The 23045-nt window shown below is 54.4% G+C and overlaps 1 protein-coding gene across 1 annotated transcript; it reads right to left on the bottom strand.

Moving 5' to 3' along the window:
- Positions 1-13809: 13809 nt before the first annotated feature.
- Positions 13810-14739, bottom strand: LOC121162952 (olfactory receptor 7A10-like). Its single transcript, XM_040990176.1, has one exon. The coding sequence runs from the start codon at positions 14737-14739 to the stop codon at positions 13810-13812; it is 930 nt and encodes a 309-aa protein (XP_040846110.1).
- Between the last annotated feature and the right edge of the window lie 8306 nt (positions 14740-23045).

Below are 23045 nucleotides of genomic sequence, written 5' to 3'. Positions count from 1 at the left end.
CCAAGTCCTTCGGCCTCTGTCACCCAAAAAGGAAGTCAAGATGAAGTTCCTGGCTTGAAACTTGGCCCTTGCCCAGGTCACTGTGGTCCTTTGGGGGAGTAAAACCATCCAATGGAAACTCCTCTCACTCTGCCTTCCAAACAAATATATCATATATCATATAACACAAAGAACGGGGGTGGCCGCCTGAAACCATTCTTTGCTGGCATGGGTACCACCAACCAGCGGAAGAGCAGTGCCCATCATCAGAAACCGCACCTGCCAGCACTGTGCCCATCAGGCTCAGAAAAGCACCATTTTTCAGCTGCCCGGAACTGTTTTTTTTTTTTTTTTTCTGCAGCAGCCTGATGAAGCTATAAAAAAAAAAAAAGCTCGCAGCCATCCAAGCAGCCCCTCAGAACCTTGTCGGCCTTGTCGGAGGGTCCACCTTGGAGAGAAGCTTGGTACCGAGTGCTGGCCGCCACCCCTTGCACGTGAGGGCACGGCAGGTGTGTGAGCTTACCTGGGGGCCGGTGTCGCTGCAGCTCCTGATGACAGAGGGCTCGGGCTTCCTGGGCGGGAGTCTGTTGGGGTCAGCAGGGAGAAGGGATCACGTGTTAGCGGAGACACCCCCTGCTTCCCCTGGCCCTAGCTGGGGAGCTCATGGATGCCCCCACCCGACCCCACTGAAGTGGTGCTTGTCTCTCCTTTTCTCGGTAGAACCCTGGGTGGGTGGCTAGATCCTGGGAGCTGTCTGCCCGACGTGGGTGTCCGGGAAGATGGTCAACCATGCTGGACAGGTGCCCAGTGGCGTAGTCATCCGAACCCAATGCAGCCCTGCCTTCTGGTGGAGAGCGTAAGATGCTGGCTTCCCCAGGAGGTGCAGCCCAGACAAGGCACGTTGCACAGAGGAACCCTTCTGGTCAACAGCGCCCGTCACCAGCTGTGTTTGTGATTTTTCTCTTAACCAATCAATGCCCCAAATGCAGCTTACCAGGTGGGTGCTTACCCTTGTGGCCCAGATGGATGGCTGGGGCTGCCTGGGCCACCCACACCCCCTAGTGGAGCATCTTGGGTTCGAGTCCTGACTCGGATGCCAGCTTTCTATGCATTGTCATCAGAGGCAGAAGGCAATGGTTCAAGAACTAGGGGCGTGGGGGGTGGGGGGGCTTCCTGGCCACTCATATGGGGCACTCAGATTGATCTGTGGTTCCTGGCTTGTTTCAGACTGCCACAATCCTGGGTGTTGTGTGCATCTGAGGAGCCGAGGAGTAGGTGCAAGTTGTCTAACAAATGAAACTACCAGGGCAACAGTCGGGCTGCAGCAGAGGAGGCTGGCTCTCTGCTGTACTGGCATCCCCCTGACATGGGTTTGTATTCTGGCCACTCCGCTTCTGATGCAGGCCCCGGCTAATGTGCCTCAGAAAGCAGTGGCGGACGGGCCAAGTGCTTGGGACCCTGCACCCGTGTGGGAGACCCAGAAGAAGCTCCTGGCTTCAGATCAGTCTAGCTCTGGCCGTTGTGGCCACTTGGGGAGTGAACCAGTGGATGGAAGATTCTCTCTCTCTCCATCATCTCTCTCTTCCTCTCTCTCTTCCCCCCTCCCCACCCCCACAGTCTGGACCTCTATCCAGCAAATAAGTCAACCTTTAAAAATACAACTCCTAAAGACGTATGCAGCATGATTAAAATCTTATAAAAATCATGCACAAAATTAACCGAGGGGAATAAGGGTGTGTGTGTGTGTGTGTGTGTGTGTGTGTTTGCTTTTCTTTGTTTTCTGTGACCCAAGTGTTTGGAAACAACCCCTCCTGGCCAAATGATCTCCCAGGGTTATGGCATTGCAGGAAGACTGCAGGGTCATGCCCGGATGGAAGCAGTTACAGCTGGGGGTCGAAACTCACCCAGGAAGTGAGGACCTCGGAGTGTTGCCTTCTTCCTGAGGGGAGCAGAAAGGAGAAGCAAAGTGGTTGGTACAGATCTGAGTAAGATAGGTGGGTGGGATTTAGAGCCCCTGGGGCGTGGCTCTCCGCTGCGAAACCTTGATGGATGACCTGCTGCCTTCCGTGGCCAGCATCACCACGGCCTAAAGGCTCGCGTCTCCCTTCTCTCTGTGTCGAATTCTTATGTGGAACTCTGGGGTCCCTGACACGAGGGTGTGTCAGAGGGTGGGAGGTCCTTGGGATGAGAGGCGATCTCTCAGCCCTCCCATCGCACAGGACACAGTAGGTGTGCAGCTGACAGCGGGGTGCGGGGAGGGTCCTCCCAGACAGCGCACCTGCTGGTGGGCTGGCTGGTCTGGGATATCACGGGTTCCCAACCTCCAAGGCATTGGACTTATGAGCCAGGATATGGGAATTCACACGTAGCTGGCCTCCCGCTTTGCACATGGGGCTAAAGGCTCAGGCAGATGTGTGGGTGGGCTCACCTTTGGGCATGAGTCTTTGCTCCTGGTCTCTGCGGCCATCTGGAAGAGGGACGACCGGGATTCCCAAAGTCTGTTGAGGCTGGGAGGGGAGGAGGATCAGCAGAGAAGCCAGTGAAAACTTCGGCCAGCGGACTCAACGCTACAGAATTCTTTTTGCAAGGTCACTCCCCGACAGCCAGAGAACAGGGCTCTGTCTTAACACAAGGGTGGCGATTCCAGCTCCCCAAACTCACCCTTGCTGAGAACCGCCCAGTGTCTGACGCGTGGGCTGCAGGAATCGAGAGAGAGAGAGAGAGAGAGAGAAAAACAATCCATGAGAAATTGAACCATAACTTCCCACTTCCCGCACCCTGTGTGACATTCAGGTCCCCTCCCTGCCCTCCCCGACCACCTCAAGGCTGGCTCCAGGTGGGTGGTGGCAGTACAGTTCACCTTACGCTCCAAGCGAGCAGCAGCCTCCTGATCCTGGTCGCAGGTGGCGGTTTTGGCCCCAAGTCGCTTCAGTTGGCTCTGCTTCACGAAGTCGTAGGTGCTGAGTTTTTTTGACACTGTGAGCAGAGAGGGGCAAGGAGGCAGCAGTAGGGGACAAGCAGGGACACCATCTCCCTGCTGCCATCTGCCCTCCCGGCAGTAGCCCCGAGGGTCACCTTGCCCACGTGTCACCTTGCAACAAGAGCCCTGTTCGTCCTGGTGGGAAGCTTAAGCGGGGAGGGGGATCCATATCTGGCCGTGTGCTCACTGCTCTGTGCATGTGCCCGCAGGGCTTGGGCTGTCCCCGACCTCAACACGCTCGGACTGGCCACAGCACGCTGCCCACGGTGCTGCCCGGTCTTTGGAAGCAGTAGCACCCCACCACCCCCTGCTGTGGGTGAAAGCCACCATCCTAAGCCAGGGCCCCAAGTCAAGGTTACACTAAAGGTGTCGGGGCTGGGGAACTCCCTGCAGGCTGGTCTGGAGAAGGATATTTCGGGTCCAGCTTGCAGGGGGCCAAAGGGGAATGCCCCCGTTCGGCTACCAGCTCGTTTTCTGCAAAGATGGACCAAGCCAACCACCTGCCTGGGTACTGGGTACTCGGTACTGGGTGGGGCGGGGGTTGGGGGGTACGTACTCAGGTATAAGTGGAAGACGAACAGGTACCCCACCAACACGAAAATGATGAGGCACAGCAGCAGCACGCAGCCCCCGAGGAATATGACCACTACAGGCCTCACGCGCATGGAGAGCACAGGAAGGAAAAAGCAGCCACGTGTTATCTCTCACCGCTGCCGGGATGACGGAGACGCAGCTGTGACGCAGTGCAGCCGGGGGTGTTGGTGGAGTGAGGAGCCCTCCCCAAGCCCCCCGACACCCGGGCCTGGGGGACACCACGTGTGTGTTCTCCTACAAGGCGAGGCCAAGCCTGCAGGTCACTGCCATCTTCCCCCTTCACCCCGTGTTCTCCAGCCCCCCACCAGCACCAGGGCATGTTCAACCGGGGCCAGGAGCAGCATGGCTCAGCAGGGCACCCGGAAGAGGCGGGGCCAGGAGCAGCATGGCTCAGCAGGGCACCCGGAAGGGGCGGGGCCAGGAGCATCATGGCTCAGCAGGGCACCCGGAAGGGGTGGGGCCAGGAGCATCATGGCTCAGCAGGGCACCCGGAAGAGGCGGGGCCAGGAGCAGCATGGCTCAGCAGGGCACCCGGAAGGGGCGGGGCCAGGAGCAGCATGGCTCAGCAGGGCACCCGGAAGGGGCGGGGCCAGGAGCAGCATGGCTCAGCCCCCAGACCCAGAGGGGACCCCTGCCAGGGGCTGACTCAGCACACTTTTATAATGGTGGTCATCACGAAGACTCTCGGGGTCCATGCTGTACTTTATGAAGATGTATATCACAATCACCATCATGAACAGCAGCGCTGCCAGTGTCGACACCAACGTGCAGATGAAACAGCTGAGAGACAGAGAAGTGGGAAGAGAAGCTGGGGCCTGTCCAGCCCTGAGGATGCGATGCCCGGGGTCGGGGGACAGGATGAAGAGGGACGGCAGCGCTGGGTGTGGGTGTCCCTGGGAAGGGACCTGAGTTGCAATGTCCCCAGGTCCTGCGAGGGACACCACCACCACCACCGAGAAGCACCCCTCGCAGCTCCTACAGGTTGCTTCATCCCCATCAGACACCTGGAATGAGGGGTGCCGCTTCCTCCCCACAAATGGGGAGACCTGGCCAGCGATGCCCCTTCAGCACTAGGCTCATTGACGCCCACACCCCGCCACTCCCAAGCCCAGTGGTGCACGCAACCTCCGATGAACAGGGATCCACCTGCTGTCCCCAGTTACCCAAAGCGGGCAGGAATGGGTCCTCCTGGGGTACTTGGCTGAGTCGGGCATTGGTGATGCCCTGGCTGGCCCTGCATAACATCCTTGCACGCGTGCGCGCACACACACACACACACACACACACACACACACACACACACAGCCTTAAGGCTCATCTTCCTAGCACCTCCCCAGGCCCCTCACCGGTAGTTTCTACTGCCAATGCAGTTGTTGAGCCACTGGCAGTGATGGTCGAAATTGGTGATGCACTTATTGCAGGTGCCACAGTGTTTGGCCTTTTCAGACCTAGAGGGAGTCATGGGGGGGGGAGCAGGGAGGAAGAACTCATCAACACCACCCCCGACACTCTGGGCAGTGTATAGGGCGAGGGATAAGGGGCTCAGAAACCCCAGCCTCTGGCTTCCCCAGCCCTCGTGTGGTGGAGAGTGAGTGTTCCAGAGCCCCCTGGAAGCCTCCAGAAGAGCTGACAGCTGCAGGGGTGCAGCCCTTGGAGTGGGAGAAGCCTCTGCCTGCATGGGCAAGGCATCCCCTGGCATAAGAGCCTCCAGAATTGTGGAAACTATTGTCTAGCACAGGCCTCCCTGGGGCTGAAGGTGCAGGGTGCGGGTTCGGGTCACCCCAGAAACTGACCAGACACTCCTGTTGAAGGCCTGGATGTGACAGGATGGCCACACCTTCCCACCACCCCATGCTTGAGAGCCCAACCCAGGGTGAGCACCGTTCCCTCCAGGTGCCACGCAGCAGGCTGGCACAGCCCCTCCCCGGGGGTGCCCCTGACTTACACTGGGACCTGGCACAGGTGGCAGTACCGGTTCTCGATCACATGTGAGTGTTGAGAGCGGTCGAACGCTGGCAGGGGCCTGGAATAGTCCCGGAAACCCTTACGTTTCTCTGCCGGGTCAATGGTCGTTGTGACCACATAGCAGCACAGGTTTAAAAGGAGGATCGCTCCACCCACCTGGAGTGGCTGTTAAGGAGCAACTCGGACGGGTCTGGGTGTCCGTCCCAGGTCCTGTTGCCTATGCCCACCCCTCAGAGCGGGACAGGCGTGCAGGGAACAGGAACGGCTGGCTGCGAGCCCTGCTGGCTCTTTGCTACGGTTCCATCGCAGGTGCACTGCCAGTGACAGCGCCCAGTCCACCCTGATGCCACTCTGATGTCACTCCCTTAATCTTGCGCAGAGCACTGGCACAGACCCTGCCTTTGGGGGGGGTCTGTCTCCCATCTTGCTTTGCCTGCACACAGATTGGGGTTTTGTGGTATTGTGGGAAGGGTCGAAGGTGATGGTCTGTCCTCAGCGCTGCCGGGGAACGTGCCGTGCGGACAGCGGCTTCCAGGAGGAAATCTCCCGCAGGCGAACTGCCTTGCACGATCTTTGGTCTTGGCGTGGAGACGAGGCTGAGAATGTTCTGGAGCCGGTGCTGTGGCCTAGTGTGTGCAGCCATCATCACCCGTGTCTCCCGTATCCTCTATGGGCTCAAGTTCAAGTCCCAGCGGTTCCTCTTCCGCTCCAGTTCCCTGCTAATGCAGCTGCGAGAGCAGCAGAGGAAGGCAGGAGTCCCCTGGGCCCCTGTCCCTTGTGTGGAAGACCTGGAAGAAGCTCCTGGCTCCACGTTGCCTCATCTCTGGCTGCTGTGGCCATCTGGGGAGCGAACCAGCGGCTGTGCCATTTATTCGATTATGATATGTAATAATACGATGTTATTATCTGCATAGGGACCTTATGATGTCTGAGACCATGAGGGTTTGAGAAATGAACCAAGACTAATTAACCCAAAGGTTAGTTAGTTAACTAACTGCTGAGCCTGAGTGATGGTGCGTCCTGAGTGATGGCACGTCCTGGGTGTTGGCGTGTCCTGAGTGATGGCGTGTCCTGAGTGATGGCGCGTCCTGAGTGATGGCATGTCCTGAGTGATGGCATGTCCTGAGTGATGGCGTGTCCTGGGTGTTGGTGCATCCTGAGTGATGGCGTGTCCTGAGTGATGGCGTGTCCTGAGTGATGGCGCGTCCTGAGTGATGGCATGTCCTGAGTGATGGCATGTCCTGAGTGATGGCATGTCCTGAGTGATGGCGCATCCTGGGTGTTGGTGCGTCCTGGGTGTTGGTGTGTCCTGGGTGATGGTGCTTTTCTTGCCTTCCTTCTACCTGGGAAGGGTCTGCAGGGTCCTGCGGGAACCATGTCATCCAAAGAAACCCTGTCCTGCTGGCCTGGGGTCCCCTGCGTGGCCACAGGTTCACCCTGCTTCTCTCTCTTCAGTGTAGACCTGTGAAGGAGCCATTGGCACCTGCGTGTGTGTGTGCATGCGCATGTGTGAGCACCCAGAGACACCCACACATTCCCCACGTGCCTGCCATGATGGAGGGCTGGGTATGCCACCACCCCTACAGGGCCTCCTCGCTGTCTCCCAGGGAGAAGGAACGCTCCACACCCTCCATCCTGAGCTGGCGCGCCACGCTCTGCCACAGTTGCCTGGACAGAGCGTGGGGGTGGACGCACCCGCGAGCTGTGTGCACAGGGAAGGGCTTTGGCGCTTGCTGGTCCGTCTCTCTCACTGCACCTGCCCTTCTTGGCTGTACAGCCCTGCACTCCCTCACAAAAGCGGATGCAGCCAAGGCCGACCGGTTTCTCGTGCTTTCCCTCTGGCTGGCTGGTGAGCGGGCTCCCTTTGGTGGGATGCAGGGTCTGCTGAGGCGAGGGCAGGCAGATGGCTTCGGGGGTGGTGACACCGGGGCCGGTGCCCCCGAAACTGGGTCGCTGAGACAATAAGCCTGCGGGAGCCCCCTCCCACCTTTTTTTTTTTTTTTTTTTAGAGATCTCCTCACCCTGTTATTTTAAAGGATACAAAGTAAGCAGGAAACCTCCAGTTCTGGGGCAAGGAAGGAATGAAAATGCCAAAACAGTTGGTGACCATGAACATAAAGATGACCCACGCCAGCACCTGGGTCCAGTGCAGGGGCAGCGACCAGCCATTGACTCGGCTCAGCCGGGGCTTCGAAGGTTTCTCTTTGTTCTCTGCAGTAGGTTCCTGGGCGACTCTTGGGGAACAACACCTACACACGGCCATCTGTAAGGAAGAGAAGCGGGGTGCGGAGGGGGTGTGAGGCCGCGGTATAACGGTCAGGGAGCTTGGGGGCAGGCAGGGAAGGGAGCGGGAACCATGGCTCCCCTCCCTGTCTGTCATTGACAGGGAGACCTTGAGTCCAGCCTGGGACTTGATGGATATGAGCCATGGCCACCTAGGATGTGGGAAGTCTGGGCAGCACTTGTCCTGCTAAGCCAAGAGGGTCTTCTCCCTCTCCCTGCGCTCCCCCCCTCACCCCCTTGCCCTGAACCACTGTGGTATAGCTGGTTAAGCCTCCACCTGCAGCGTTAAGCATCCCCCATGGGAGCTGGTTCATGCCCCGGTTGCTCCACTTCCCAATCCAGCTCCCTGCTCCTGGGTATGCAAGACAGGATGACTCAAGGACTTGGGTCCCTGCCCGGCTCCCAGGTGTGAGACCCCAAAGACGTTCCTGGCTTCCTGGATGGGATCGGCTCAGTTCTGCTGCTGTGGCCATCTGGGGAGTGAAGCAGCAGATGGAAGACCTCTCCTCTCTCTCTCTCTAACTTTGCCTTTCAAAGACATTTCTTGTTTTTAAAAAAGGGGAGTGTCTGAACACTTGCTGTGTCTCTCCATGCGCCCGTCGCATCTGGAAGGCGCCCCGATCCTTGAGCAGACACGGTGAGCCCGTTAAGACTTCAACGCAGACTAAGCTAACATGCCAACAGCTGCTAACAGCCCCACAGTCGGAGCAGCCACCCACATGGGTGTGATCACGGGCGTGCCAGGCCAGACGCAGGGCACGGGGACCCTTGCAGGTGGCAGGGAGGCGGGAGGGATGCAGAAGAGGTACCTGGCTTGACCTTGTGATCGTCCTCGCCTCTCGAGGATTCTTCCGTCAGGTCTGACGGGATCCCTGGAGTGGATCCTCCAAGGAAGGACCGGGGAGACCCTGAGGAAATAGACTTTTGCAGGTGGCAGCTCAACAAGGAAGGGCTTGACTGCCACCTGCCGGGCAGCGAGGGGGAGTGCACACAGTGCATCCACCTGTGGCGCTTCCCTGGGTTAATTCAGGGTGTGGTTTCCTCCCAGAGCGGTGGTACACGTGTGGGGTGCAGGTCAGACCCCAGCAGGTGCTTGGGAGGGCAGGCGGTTGGAAGGGAGCCCAGCCGCTCTGGCCCATCCCCAGCGGGTGGGGAGAAGGCAGGCAGCCTCGGTCCTTCTTACCTCGTGGGAGGTCCCCAGGCTTTGGAAAGCCAGGGCCCCGATTTGATGACGCAGTAAGGGGGGGCCCTGGTTTTTCTCTCTCTCTCAATGGAGATACTGTTTCCTGGTGGGGATAGAGGGTGCACCGTTAAAGGAGGACTGCCCCGGATGGGGTGTCAGGGGGCTGCTGGGTTCCAGCTACACCTGCCAGTGCCTGGCTCGCACCATCTCCTGGTGGGGACAAGCTGGCCGGCTGTTCTGGGTTATCTGCTCTGTATGGTGGTGACAGGACCTGGAGAGAATGTGGGGGGTGCATTGCAGGAGCTGTGTGTGCACCAACCTCACCTCCGTGTGTGCGCACACACACACACACACACACACACACACACACAGCTCACTCCCATGGTCACAGCATAGTTTTCTGCAACTGCCTGGCCTCCGTCCTTCATGGCTCCTTTCCATCCCACAGACCTCAGCGGGGCCTCACGTGTGTCCAGCCTGTCCGAGGTTGGACTCTGGGCACCCCCTCTCTGTGGCCGTGTTGGGCCATGTGACCCGGCGGCTGTGTCTCTCTGCAGGGTTGAGAGTCGTGGCACGGCGGTGTCTCCAGGTCACCTCTGTGCCTCGCTGTCATTCTCCCAGAAGCGTGCTCTGTCTGGTGGGATGGACCGGTGGCCAGGCCAGCACACTGCCGGCCACTCGCTGCTCCCACCAGCGGACATCCTGGCTTCCATCCACTCCAGGGAAGAAGGGCTCGGACACTGCTGTCCATCCCCAACTGCTGCATTGAGTTCCCTCCCTAGGAAGGATGCTGGGGCTGGTTGTTGTGCAGCCACGTCTGTGCACCTGCCACACTCCACCCCTTAAGCCCAAGAGCGGAGCGTCCCACTTCCCCCACCGTGGGACAGCTCTGTCACTCCAGCATCAGCTGCCGCAGGCTCCCCTCGCGTCTCAGAATTCCCAACTGCGGTGAGCTGGCTCCCCCCCCCCCCCAAGCATTCCAGGGCTCGTGGGTTCTAACTCAGAAGGGAAGATACGAAACTAGAACTCCCTGGCCCCTCACCACAATCGCGGTCCGCTCTGGACAGCAAGTATCAACCGACGCTTCTCGCTCAGCGGCAGGCTGACTGAGAAATGAACCGGATGGAACCCTAGCTACATCACAGTGCCCTGCGGTGGGGGGGTGTGGGAGGGTGGGGCACCACTGACCTGGCTCAGAGGGCAGGGTGGGGGAAGGGAACACACCCAGGGGGCTACGGGGCTGGGAGGCAGGGTCCTGCCTTAGATCTGCTTCACAGGCCTGGGGTGTGATGGGAAAAAACCACCAGTTTGTGTCCCCTCCTCCTCACCACTGACACTTGCAGGGGGACACTGCCCATCCCTGGTGGCCCTCAAAGGGCCGTGGCAGAGGTGTCTTGGGGGGGCTACTTCCCTCGCTCCTGTTCAGGGAACCCGCCAAGATGCCCAAATGTGGGATGCAAGGCTGAGGGGTTGAGCTACCCAGTTAAGAGGTTCCCGGCAGACACAGCTTTTCCCAGATCACGGCTCAGGCTCCAACTCCTTATGCTGGAGACCACACATGATGGCCAAGGTAGCCCGAGTCCCTTTTCATCCTCGCCGGGGAGACGTGGACTTCCCAGAGCCTCGCTTCAAGCTGGCCCTGCCCTGGGCAGTGTCCCCTCTCTCTTGTCCACTGTCTCATGGCAGCTGCTTGCAGCCAGCACCGCGGAGAGCAGGCTGTATAGCCTACTATCTTTAGTTCTATTGCCCGCAGCCTCTGTGTGTGTGTGTGTGTGTGTGTGTGTGTGTGGTGCGATTGGGTCTCTGCAACTTAGGGTCCTGCTCAGCAGGACCTCAACCTGCAAAAAGCATGGGGTAAGCGGGGAGGGTTAGAGAGCTGCCAGCCCCTGCGTGGTGCCATCAGCAGATGTCTCCTGACACACGTGGCCACCCCTGCCCATGCCTGGTGTGGTGGTGGGTCTTTTCCTCCTGAGTGCTTCACCAAGACCTGACACCAGAGGGCAGTGTTTTGTTTTATTTTAACATAAACAACCCTGCTTGTTGCACGCCCCCGCTCCCTCCCTGTACCTGCAGACTCACCATCCTTGTACACCCCACTGCTGTACACACACCGTACTGCCATGTGCTCAGTACACACGTGAGGGGCCTGGAAGACGCTCCTGAGTCCTGGCCTTGCCATGGCTCAGCCCCCTGGGGAAGAGTGAACAGTGGATAGAAGATTTCTCTTTGGAAAGCCTGGTGTGGTAGCCTAGTGGCTAAAGTCTTCACCTTGCACACTCCGGGATCCCATAGGGGCGCCGGTTCTAATCCTGGCAGCCCCGTTTCCCATCCAGCTCTCTGTTTGTGGCCTGGGAAAGCAGCAGAAAATGGTCCAAAGCCTTGAGACCCTGCACCTGCGTGGGAGACCCGGAAGAAGCTCCTGGCTCCTGGCTTCAGCTGGGCTCAGCTCCGGCCATTGCAGCCACTTGGGGAGTGAACCAGCGGGTGGAAGCTGTCTATGCCCTCTCATTGTAATTCTTGGGAAGAGAGAGAAGAGAAAGCAAGAACCTTTTCCTGAGGCCGGCCACTGACACCAAACTCATCCCAGCAGGCTCCAGACACTCGCAGACAGCCCCCAATGTGCACAAACCAGGCTGCTCAAGGGTCTAAGACCACCACCACCCACCCCCTCCCCTAAAAGACACAGTACAGCATGGCTGAGGCCATGGGTGCTAAAGGGAGACATGACAGAAGCTTCTAGAACACAAGCCCATTCTTATGAAGGTCTTCGCTTGGAGCACCCATTCCTGGCCACTGACTTCCCGGCTACCGTGTCGGGACACAGCTCCAGCCGCAGGCCAGCACGAGTCTCCCACGAGGAAGGGGGCTTCAGGTGCCACGTGTCCCCAAGCATATGCAGCCTCCCCCCACGGGAGCTGAGCAGGGCGTTGGGGACGCGGGGAGTGTGGGTGTGCAGAGGCAGGGGTGAGGTGGAGAGAGAAGAGAATGCCGCTGTCCGATCTAAGGGGCTCTGTGGAAGATGTCCATGGCTGCCTTCGAAGGTATTCACCCCTGCGTGGGCCTTAGCATTCACCCCTGCGTGGGCCTTAACATTCACCCCTGCCGTGGGCCTTAGCATTCACCCCTGCCGTGGGCCTTAGCATTCACCCCTGCCGTGGGCCTTAGCATTCACCCCTGCCGTGGGCCTTAGCATTCGCCCCTGCCGTGGGCCTTAGCATTCACCCCTGCCGTGGGCGTTAGCATTCACCCCTGCGTGGGCGTTAGCATTCACCCCTGCCGTGGGCCTTAGCATTCACCCCTGCCGTGGGCCTTAGCATTCACCCCTGCCGTGGGCGTTAGCATTCACCCCTGCGTGGGCGTTAGCATTCACCCCTGCGTGGGCCTTAGCATTCACCCCTGCGTGGGCCTTAGCATTCGCCCCTGCCATGGGCCTTAGCATGACCTTAAGCCAGGGCTGGATGAGCCCAGCACACGGACTCCCACACTGCCTGTGACAGGTGCAGGGGACACTGGGAGTGGGCCGTTTAGTGTAGGTGTCTGGTGGGAATGGGCCGTTCCCGGCCTGTCCTCCATGTCCCCTCCTGGAGGGAGGGCCGACAGTGGCAGGACCTGCCTCCGCGTGGCTCCTGGAGCCGGATGTTGGCTGCTGTTCCTCTCGAGGCCCAGGGCTTCCTGTCCAGGTCATCGAGGCAGGAGCTGGTTTGGATTATTATAACTGATTACCCACATTAATTGTGTCTATACAACATGGAGGATTTTTTTTTTCCGCCTAAAGATGTATTTATTTAAAAGACAGAGTTAGACCAAGAAAGAGACAGGGACATCTTCCACCTGCTGGTTCACTCTGCAGATGGCTACCTTGGTCACAGCTGGCCCAGGCCAAAGTTGGAAGGCAGGAGCTTCTTCCGGGTCTCCCACGAGGGTGCAGGGACTCCCACACTTGGGCGGTCCTCCCCTGCTTTCCTGGGTGCACGAGCAGGGAGCTGGAGGGGAAATGGAGCCGCCCGGACTTGAACCCGTGTCCCTGGGAAATGCTGCTGCTGCAGAGAGTAACAGGACAGATGTCCTATCATATAGTGGTGGCCTTAAGACGGTTTTCTTAAACAGGAAGTCAGGATGTAGGGAAATGATCCTATAGTTACCCCAGCCCTTTCTAACTTCCTGCACTGCCTCCTGCTGTAGTCAACTTCCCACAGTCTATAATGGCTTCCAAGCTCCAGCCATTCCATCTGTTTGTTACTTTATTATTCTAATGATATATATATATAATGATATATATATATAATGTTTATAAAGATATATTTATTTTTATTGGAAAGTCAAGTCTACAGAGAAGAAGAGAGACAGGAAGATCTTCCATCCGCTGTCTCACTCTCCAAGGGGCTGTAATGGCTGGAGCTGAGCCAATCCAAAGCCAGAAGCCAGAAGCTTCTTCCGGGTCTCCCACGCAGGTGCAGGGTCCCAAGGCTTTGGGCCGTCCTCCACTGCTTTCCCAGGCCACAGGCAGGGAGCTGAGAAGGAAGCGGAGCAGCTGGGACATGAATCAATGCCCCTATGGGATCGTGGTGCTGGCAGGGTGAGGACTTAGTCATTAAGACATGGCATTTGAGCTCCCGATTCAGAATGGTAATGAAGGGGGAAGACGCGATGCTGTGGCTGATGTATCTGCCGTGTTCCCACGTCCATGTCATAGCATCTGCGTTTGAGTCTTACCCAGCGCCCCGCTGCATGTGACGGGCCCAGCTGCTTCAATCTAAGGATTTGTAACGTCTGTCCCTGAGACCCGGGGCCCTGAAGCCATGGGCGCTTCGTACATGATGCTGCTTCATGACTTCCAGGAGAAGAGCGTTTTCAGAGCTCCCATCATGTCCTTATTTCTGAGACTGTAGATGAAGGGGTTCAGCATGGGGGTGACCACGCTGTACATCACCGAGGCCGTGGCACTGGAGCGTGAGTTGTGGGTGGCAGAGGAGCTGAAATACACACCCAGGCAGGTGCCATAAAACAGCGAGACGACCGAGAGGTGAGAGGCACAGGTGGAGAAGGCTTTATACTTGCCCTGCGCTGACGGGATGGCACGGATGGAGGAGGCAATCTTAGAGTAAGAGTACAGGATCCCAGCCAGGGGACCACAGAACAGCAGGACCGCTGCACAGAACATCACCAAGTCATTTGGGAATGTGTCCGAACAGGCAAGCAGTACCACCTGGTTCAGTTCACAGAAGAAGTGAGGGATGTCTAGGTGTGCACAGAAGGTCAGCCGCAGCACCATTAAGCTTTGCAACAGGGAATTCAAGGCACTGATGGCCCAGGACAGCAGCACCAGCCGCACACAGAGCCGGGGATTCATGATGACCGTGTAGTGCAGGGGGTGACAGATGGCCACAAACCGGTCATAGGCCATCACGGTCAGCAGGAAGTTGTCCAAAACTCCAAAGAGTATGAAGAAGTATATTTGTGTGATGCAGCCTGCATAGCTGATGGCTTGGCTCTGCGTCTGGATGTTCACCAGCATCTTGGGGACGGTGGTGGAGGTGAAGCAGACGTCCACCAAGGACAGGTTGGCGAGAAAGAAGTACATGGGCGTGTGGAGGTGTGGGTCAGAGAGGATGGCCAGGACGATGAGCAGGTTCCCACTGACAGTGACCAGGTACATGGAGAGGAACAGGCCAAAGATGAGAGGCTGGAGGGCCGGGTCCTCTGAGATTCCCAAGAGAAGGAATTCAGGTCTCCGAGTCCCATTCCCTGGCTCCATATGAACCACGTGGCTAACAGAAAAAGGAAAAAAAAAATATGTTGCACTAAGCTGCCAGAGATGCAATCATTTTATTTTTGCCAGTAAATAGCAAGAATCCCTTAGAGTTTGGGTAAAGATCTGTTCCCTGTTGCGGAATCCCCGGGCCATCTCTGATCCACATTTCTTGTCCCAGACTCAGCCTTTCTCCAACAGCACAATTTTCCAGCCATTATCAACTGCCCACACCTTGCCCCCACCAGATGCTCTCAACAGCTGGAGCTGGGCCAGCTCAGCCCCAGGACCCCGGAGCTCCATCTGGTTTTCCCATAGTGTGCTCATTCTGGTTGTTGGAGAAAGCTGCTGGGGAGAGTTGGAAGGGTGTCCTGAGGGGAAGACTGACCCACGAGAGAGGTCAAGGAGCTGAGAAGCACAAGGGAGCTCCTAGCTGCTCAAGCCTGGAGGTGCCAGGCACTGCTGTGCCCCGGTGTGCCACGTTGCACCTTGTAAAACTGCTTGCCCTAGTGCCTGGTGCGTGGCCAGCATCCCTTCCTGGTTTCTGTTAGCTCATGCCCTAGCTTCTTTCTGATGAGCCAAATCTTGGAATGTATTGAGCCTAGGTTTGCTTCCTGCACAACCTCACGCCACGTCTCAGTATGTACTTTGGAAAGTTGTCAGGAAACAGAATTGGAAGATACAGGTATTTCTGGGCAAAACGATTGAATCCTATGTGTGAGAGGTTTGGGAAAAGTCCAGGATGCAATGCAAGGGGGGTGAGCAGCACCAGGAAAGATGCTGTCCTGGGCATTACATGCTGTGTGCACACCCTGTGCCGTGGCCTTCCGGGGCCACACTACGAAAGAGGAACACTCGACAAATGTGCAGTCAACATCACGCGCCGACCCTCTGCCTTCCGGGAGGAGGCACAAAGGACCTCCAGAAAGTCTGGATTTTAATTATCCATCTACGTGCGACCCTGGGTCTAGGAGGTGACAAGCTGCCAGTGTCTAAATAATTGTAAATGTTCCCCAAATTAGTCAGAGGACTTGAAGAGCCCCAATGGGGAGAGCGTTAACAAGCCCCAGTGGTTGCTCAGAGACCCCCCAAGGAACAACAAAAGCTCCCTGGCCCTGGTGGTGTTCCAACTCCCTGGATCAGCCTTGAAGACCGGCTAAGAGGAAAGACATGATAATGAAGTCTCTAAGGCAAGAGGCAGGATGCCTCGCGGGAGCCGAGGCTCCTACACCTGTGTGGGAGAAACACAACAAGTCAACGAACAAGACCAGAGCATCGCAGCCTGAAGTGTGACAGCTGCTTTCCTTGTGTCTACTCAATACTGATTTGACCAGATTGCCTACGTTCTATTCTATTCTATTCTATTCTATTCTATTCTATTCTATTCTATTCTATTCTTAAAGTTAATTAGTGTTATTATTATTATTTTTTGCAATAAGCTCTCGTTTTTTCTATTTTTTTCATGGGCGGATTTTAATTTTGGACGACTCAGATTTGCACACTTAAAGCAAGTGCCCAAGCGTAGGAAAACGCAATTATTTGAACACAACACCAACGTAAGGTCATTTGAGGAGCAGCAGGGTCTAAAGGACTCCATTCGCTTGGCTGGTTTTCAACCGGGAGAAGAAAATCATCCCCTGGCTGAGCTGGGAGAAGGAGCAGTGGGGAAAGTTACAGTTGGGAAACAGGAGTCTGGGATGCTTCGGCTTATTGGGGTGTGACCCTGTGCCCATCCCTCGTTCACAGTGCCTGCAACACACACTGGCTGTGAGGGTCAGAGAAAATGTGTGTGCTTGGGCAGTCCCTTTCTCCCACCCAGGGGCTTCTCATCCCCCGCTCCCCCCACCTGTTGTGCAAGGTGTAACCCCTAAGATCTAAATCCTCTTGGTGACTGAGATGTTGTGTGGGACAAGGGGTTGGGACCCCAGATCCCTGGAGCCTGCGTGGCCCCAACCGCACACCACCCCCTTGCAGGAGGAAGTGACCGTGTACTCAATAAATGGAGAAGCCCACAAACGAACTAATCCGAAGATGCTTCCTCTTCTGTCCGCACATAGTCTTACATAGTCAACCGACCACTCCGGTTGAACTAGAACTCCGGTGCAAACAAGGCAGGAAGGGAGTCCTGGCTGTCAGTGGAAACCGGCACTCAACAAGCTCTTGTACATTCTTATCAAAAGTTTTGTGCCCCTTAGGTGAAAAAGATAGCAAGGAAAAAAAAAAAAAAAAAGAAGCCAGTCGTGGTTCCACAGTGACATAGGTAAGGGCTAAAAACCCGTAACCGAATCAAAGATATTCAGTTCGCTTACACACAGGGGCACCTGTTGCTGGCAGATGGCGTGATATTGTCATCTGCCAGCACCACACGCATCGGTTTTGTGAAGAGAGCATTGAGAAAAAGAGCGAGGCTGAAACTCAGGGGACGCTGTGATCATTGTTAACCCGCCCCATCCTACGGTCCTTGAAGATAAAACATCGGAGCCCACCGTATCGTATTGCAAATTTATGCTCAGAGATCAAAGACTTCGAGCTCCTTTCCGCCCTCGGTGGATTTGAGTTCTCGATCCTTCTCTTGCAAAACAGAACGAAAATAATAAATAAATAACACAGGAAGGAATGACATAGAAACAAAACCAGGCACAATCGCGTTGTTGGAAGGAAGACTGCTGTCCATGGAATGGAATGGAGTATCAAGCATTCACACAACATACATTACGCATAATTAAATGGCATCATTCCACGGATACATACTTTAGCTTGAAATTCTGTCATATCTGAAACCCCCAGGATGTTCTACCATGGAACAGATACTCGGTTGTTGCTTGCTAAGCCTCTAAGGATTCCATTCTCTCTGACCTTTCCTGCGGTGTCGTTGACTCACCTGGGCTCACCTGGGTGTGTTCTGTGGGAGGAAGGTCTCTGTGTGTGTGTGTGTGTGTGTGGAGGTCTGAATTGCTCCCTGGCTGGCTGAGGATGGAGATGGAAGCTCCGTATCTGATAAGACCGCAGGAGGGAGAGAGAAGCATCGGTCTCCTGAGCCAGCCTTGGGACTCCTCAGGTTCTGTCCAGCTCAAGACTGACAGGAAGGCAGGATATAGGTACAACTCCAAGGAGCTCTTCCCAGGGGCACAAGTCCCCTGTGACTGCAGCCGAACTCCTGGCTTCCCTGTGGAGTATCACTCTGCGTGGAAAGGAATTCTCTCCTGCCGCTTGTAGGGTCCCGAGACACCAAGTGAAACCTCAGGTTGATTCACTCTTGGCTCCTCCTTCCTCTTCAATTCCCAGTAATCTATCTGCCTGACGCAGGATCCTGGCACCAGGTTCTCCATAGTCTAGGATTGAGACTCTTCTTATTTTTTTTTAAAGATGTGTTTATTTTTATTGGAATGTCAAATATACAGAGAGAAGGTGATACAGATCTTTGATCTATTGGTTCATTTCCCAAGTGGTCACAACGGCCAGAGCTGAGCCCATCTGAAGCCAGGAGCCAGGAGCTTCTTCCAGGTCTCCCACGCGGGTGCAGAGTCCCAAGGCTTTGGGCCATCCTTGACTGCCTTCCCAGGCCACAGACAGGGAGCTGGATGGGAAGTGGAGCAGCTGTGACATGAACCAGTGCCCATATGGGATCCTGGCGTGTGCAAGGCCAGGAGTCTAACCACTAGGCTACCATGCTGGGCACTGGGAGTGTTCTTTGGCTAGGATCCTTGGGTTTCCAAAGCACCCATTTGAAATAGGAATATAATCCTTGACATGCCCAAAAGCCAATGTCCTTTTCCACAAAGAAGTGACCAAAGCAGTTTGATTCCCCTTTATATAAAGCAATGGATGCTACATTTTTTGGCTGTGAGGTGCACTTGGCCGGAGATTATCATTATATCATGCCCAACTTGGATGTCACTTTCTACCCTAACTGCTGGTCACACCAGATCTGGACTAGGCTGAGACTGCAAGTCAGAAGCTCCAGTTGCATTTCCAGAAAGCTGGATGTGGCCGTGTGACAACCTAGCAGCTAAAGTCCTCGCCTTGAATACGCTGGGATCCCATATGGATGACGATTCTACTCCCAGCGGTCCCAGGAAGAAAGCAGAGTAGGATGTACGGCTATTAGAACAGTGGAATGGAAGTGAGGTGGTGGACATTGATAAGTTCGTTTTCCTCTGAAAGGTCACCACAAAGTTTCCTCAGTTACTGATACCTGAGTAGTGGACACCGTGGGAAACATGAAAGCCAGATCATCTGGATAGTAAGGGATGCTGAGTGCCTCATCAGAGGATAGCTATTGCAAACACTAGTGGCTGAACAGCCCACATGTGTGCTGATGGGTGCTGTAGCCTTGCCAAGCCTGGTCCATCTATAACCCTGCCTCTCACACTCACCAGTAGGAGCTGCAACCCAGCAAAGGAGTCTCCAAAGTTCCCCTACTAGGCATGTTCCATGCCCCAGGACTTGTGCATTTTGGCAGGGGTTCAGCCCAACTTTGCTTGGCCCACCCACATTCCCAGTTGTTGGTGGTAAGTATTGTGGTCCAGCCCTACTGGTTGCAGCCCACATTCTGTCCAGGCTCTCTGTGTGCCAGCATGTGCTCAGGCATGGCCCACCATGGCTTGCCCTCAGACCTGGCCCACACAAATGCTGAAGATTTGCCTGGCCTGGCTCTTGGCCACAACCAGCCCCAACTCTTGTGCTCCCCGGGGGAAACTGCAGACTTGCAGGGGATTTCACCAAATTCTGCTAGCAGGCCTGCTCACAATCCAGGACCTCACATGTCGCAGCGGGTACAATGATCCTGCTTCTTGACATGATATGCCCTGAGTCCAGATCCTTGCATGTGCTGGCCCCACTTGCTCTCCTCCAAATCCCAGCTCCCATGAGTGTCAGATGGATTTGTTGTCCAGCCTGGCTTGGCCGGTCACAACCCCAGTTCACCACATTACCAGCTGGTGTTGTAGTCTAAAAGGGGTGAGACCACCAATCTCCTAGAGAACCTACATCCAAATTCAGTTCTTTTGCATTCTGCTAGGTGCTGTGTCTGATCTTCTTGAGACCCATCACTACTCTGAAAATGGCAGAAAGCTTCTGTGGCCCTGCCCAGCCAGGGTATGCCCCCTAGCATCAGCCTTTGTATGGACCAGCAGGCAGTGGGTGATGCTATTTATAACAGTACAGGCATCCCACGTGGGCAGGTACCTTGGCCTGGCCCTCTGGTTTCTCTGTCTAAACCACTCCATGCTACCTGTCTTGCTGCAGTCCCATCCCAGTATGTACCCAGACACACTTCCCCAGGCAAGCTGCCTCGTGACCATGGTGACATGTCCCAGCCTGGAGTTTCCTGGTTTCTCCATTTATCATTTAGCAAAGAAAGGAAAAAAAATATCAATAAACAATTATGCTGGCATAGTGGTATAGTTAACACAGATTTGGCATTAATCAGTCCAGAATGCCCACCAGCTACTAGCTGGTTTTCTCCCAGCACACTGTAATCGTTGCCTAGGGACCAGGCAGCCTAGGCAGTTGTGCTCCACATCTGGCCCATTATCCTTGTAATGAGCCTGAGGATGTGGTGGAAGATAGCTGGCATGTCTGGGCTTCTGCCATCCATGTGCTTTGATTTGGTCTAGTTTCAGCTTTTATGGCCATTTAGACAACAGGAAAAATTCTCTCTCTCCCTATGTCTACCTCTTTTTTTCTCTCACTTTTTCACAGAAAAAGTAAATATTTAATGCAGGCATGTTAACCCTGGAAGAAACATTTTTAAGGTCTATGTGCAGTTGTGTGAATGTTTCTGTTTTTTGAAATACACACTTTCTTAAAAGTTTGATCAGCCATATTTTAGCCATTTTGACGATTTTTTAAAATCCTTTTATTTTGATAATCTTTACATAGTTGATTAGGGCAAAAAGGGTCAAGGGCTACAGGAAAGTGGGTAAAACCATTGTTTCCACGTTATTAAGATTATTTATTTTTCTGTATCTGGGGTAAGGGGGCGATAAAGGGAGAAGCCCCAGCCAGCCTCCCACCCATCCCAGGTCCCCGACGTGGGGCACGCTCCGAGGGTCCTGCTCGAGTGGTTTTGATAGTTCTTCAGTTCTGAATTGCTGCCAATCTTGCCATTCCAAGCACGATGAAACCTATTCAGAATCCACGGGCTGACATAGTCTCTTCATGGTTGGGGTTCTGAGATCAAAGTTCAGTTGGAGAGATTCCCAAAGAAACTTTGTCTAAAGTGATTCCAGACCTGATTCTTGTGTGTGTGCATGCCAGTACAGGGTTCAACACAGTCTGTCACCCCAATTAGCTTGTGCACATGCTGGTGCTTGCATTTGCTGGGTCAGTTCTGTTTCCAGCCCTGTCTTCCACACGAACCCATGGGTGTGTTGCAGTCCAGCCTGATTCTGCCCGGCACACACACGGTCCTCAGGCAAACCAGTGGGAGCTGCAGCCTGGTTGGGGTGAATCTCCATAACTCCCACCATGCCCGCCCCCTGCCCTGGTTCCCGTGCTTGCCAGTATGTACAGCAGTCTAGTCCAGTCTGTCCCACATCCCATTGAGCTCTCATACATGTCAATGGGTATTGAAACCTAGTTCAACCCAACCAGACCCACTATCCAGCCCACACACATGCTGGCAGTGCCGTTCTGTCCAGCCAGCGCTGCCCCAGTCCTGGTTTTCATGCTGTCCAGTGGTATCCAAAGAGGGAGGTGCCCACTTTTTCCCTACCAGGCTACTCCCACTCCCACATGATGCTCTCCACAGGTGGTTCTGTGGTTTAACTTGACAGAATTAGGCCCCAGTGCCAGCCTCTGCCAACTGCCTTTTGATAAAGGAAAGTAGAATTTTGCAAAAATCTTGCAGTAATATTAGGCTACCTAAGGGCTTCTGAAATGTCCACAGGTATCTAAAATGAAAGATGAGAAATAATGTGGTTAAGTTACCAAGGTAAAGGAGAAATATTGTCAAAGAAGGGATAGCTAACTTTCTTTGTGTCATATTTTTAAAGAAAATTATTTAAAGGACAGAGGAAGTAAGAGGGAGGGAGTGAGAGAGAGAGAAATCTTCTATCAGCTGGCTCATTCCCAATGGGTCGTGATAGCCAGGGCTGGGCCTCCATGATGCCAGGAGCTTCATCCTGGTCTCCCACCTGGGTGACAGGAATCCACACCCATCTGCAGCCTTCCCAGATGCATTATCCAGGAATGGATTAGAAGTGGAGCATCTGGGACTCAGATAGCTGCTTCCATGTGGGATCATGGCGTCACCAACACCAGCTGAACCTGCTAAGTCATATTGTCATAAAGGTTCTAATACTGGGCTCAGAAATAGCACAGGCTTTCTGGATGTGTGAGCAACATTCTTTTGGTTATGTGGAAATGTATGTCAATGAATTCCTTATCCATTGCACCTCCGTTACGATGAACTTGCTTTAATAATCAAATCACAAGATGTCAGTTTCATGCTTATGTGTGGTGGGCTTTTAAAATGTAATCTGTCTTGGGTATCAGATACAAGAAAAGCATAAAATAGGTGTCTTGTTGATGTGGCTGGACTAGAACATTTAAACCTTTTATTACAACAATTCTTCAACATATGTCATCTGTCAAATAGGCTGCTAACAAGGAGAATATTGAATACTTTCATTGGATGCTATTGGACAAGAAATTGTATCGTGGGATATGTGTTAACTTCACTTCTGCACACTTAACCCCAATGCAAGGAGTGTGCATATTGGTGCTGCTAACTAACATTTAATGAATAGTCACCTGGGATACATATACAACGGAATATCGCCCAGCAATTGAAAGAATGAATTTTATCTTTTTGCAACAAATTCGGTACGACTCCAGAACATTATGCATACTGAAATTGTCCAAACCTTAAAAAGGTAAATTGATGTGGTAGTTAAAAACAACAACAAAAAAATGTAGCCATGAAATACACAAAAGCAATCTATATACTGCAAAAAAAATGCACATGGAATTAGAAGTTGTTCAGCGTATAAAGTGCCTCCTCATTCACTTCCATTTCCCCAGGAAATTTTTTTGAATCCTTCTGTATTTCTGGAAAAATCTTAACAATAGAATTGGGGAAAAAAAGAAACACAAGAAAGAAAGTATGTTGAACTACCAGAGATAATAGCAGAGCAATGCAATGGTTCTTTCCTTTGCAGTGTACACAGTGGAATTAATCATTGCAAAAAAATAAAGCCAAGACAGGAAACAGACTAAGCAAGCTCTAAATGCAATGCAGTGTCTGACCCTGAATTGAGACGTGAAGTCACTGACACCGCTCAGCCCCAACACCATGGGTTCCACTA

Source organism: Ochotona curzoniae, unplaced genomic scaffold, assembly GCF_017591425.1.
Source record: "Ochotona curzoniae isolate NIBS_2020 unplaced genomic scaffold, NIBS_Ocur_1.0 contig_605, whole genome shotgun sequence".
Classification (NCBI taxonomy): domain Eukaryota; kingdom Metazoa; phylum Chordata; class Mammalia; order Lagomorpha; family Ochotonidae; genus Ochotona; species Ochotona curzoniae.
This window is presented reverse-complemented; position numbering and strand designations above follow the sequence as displayed.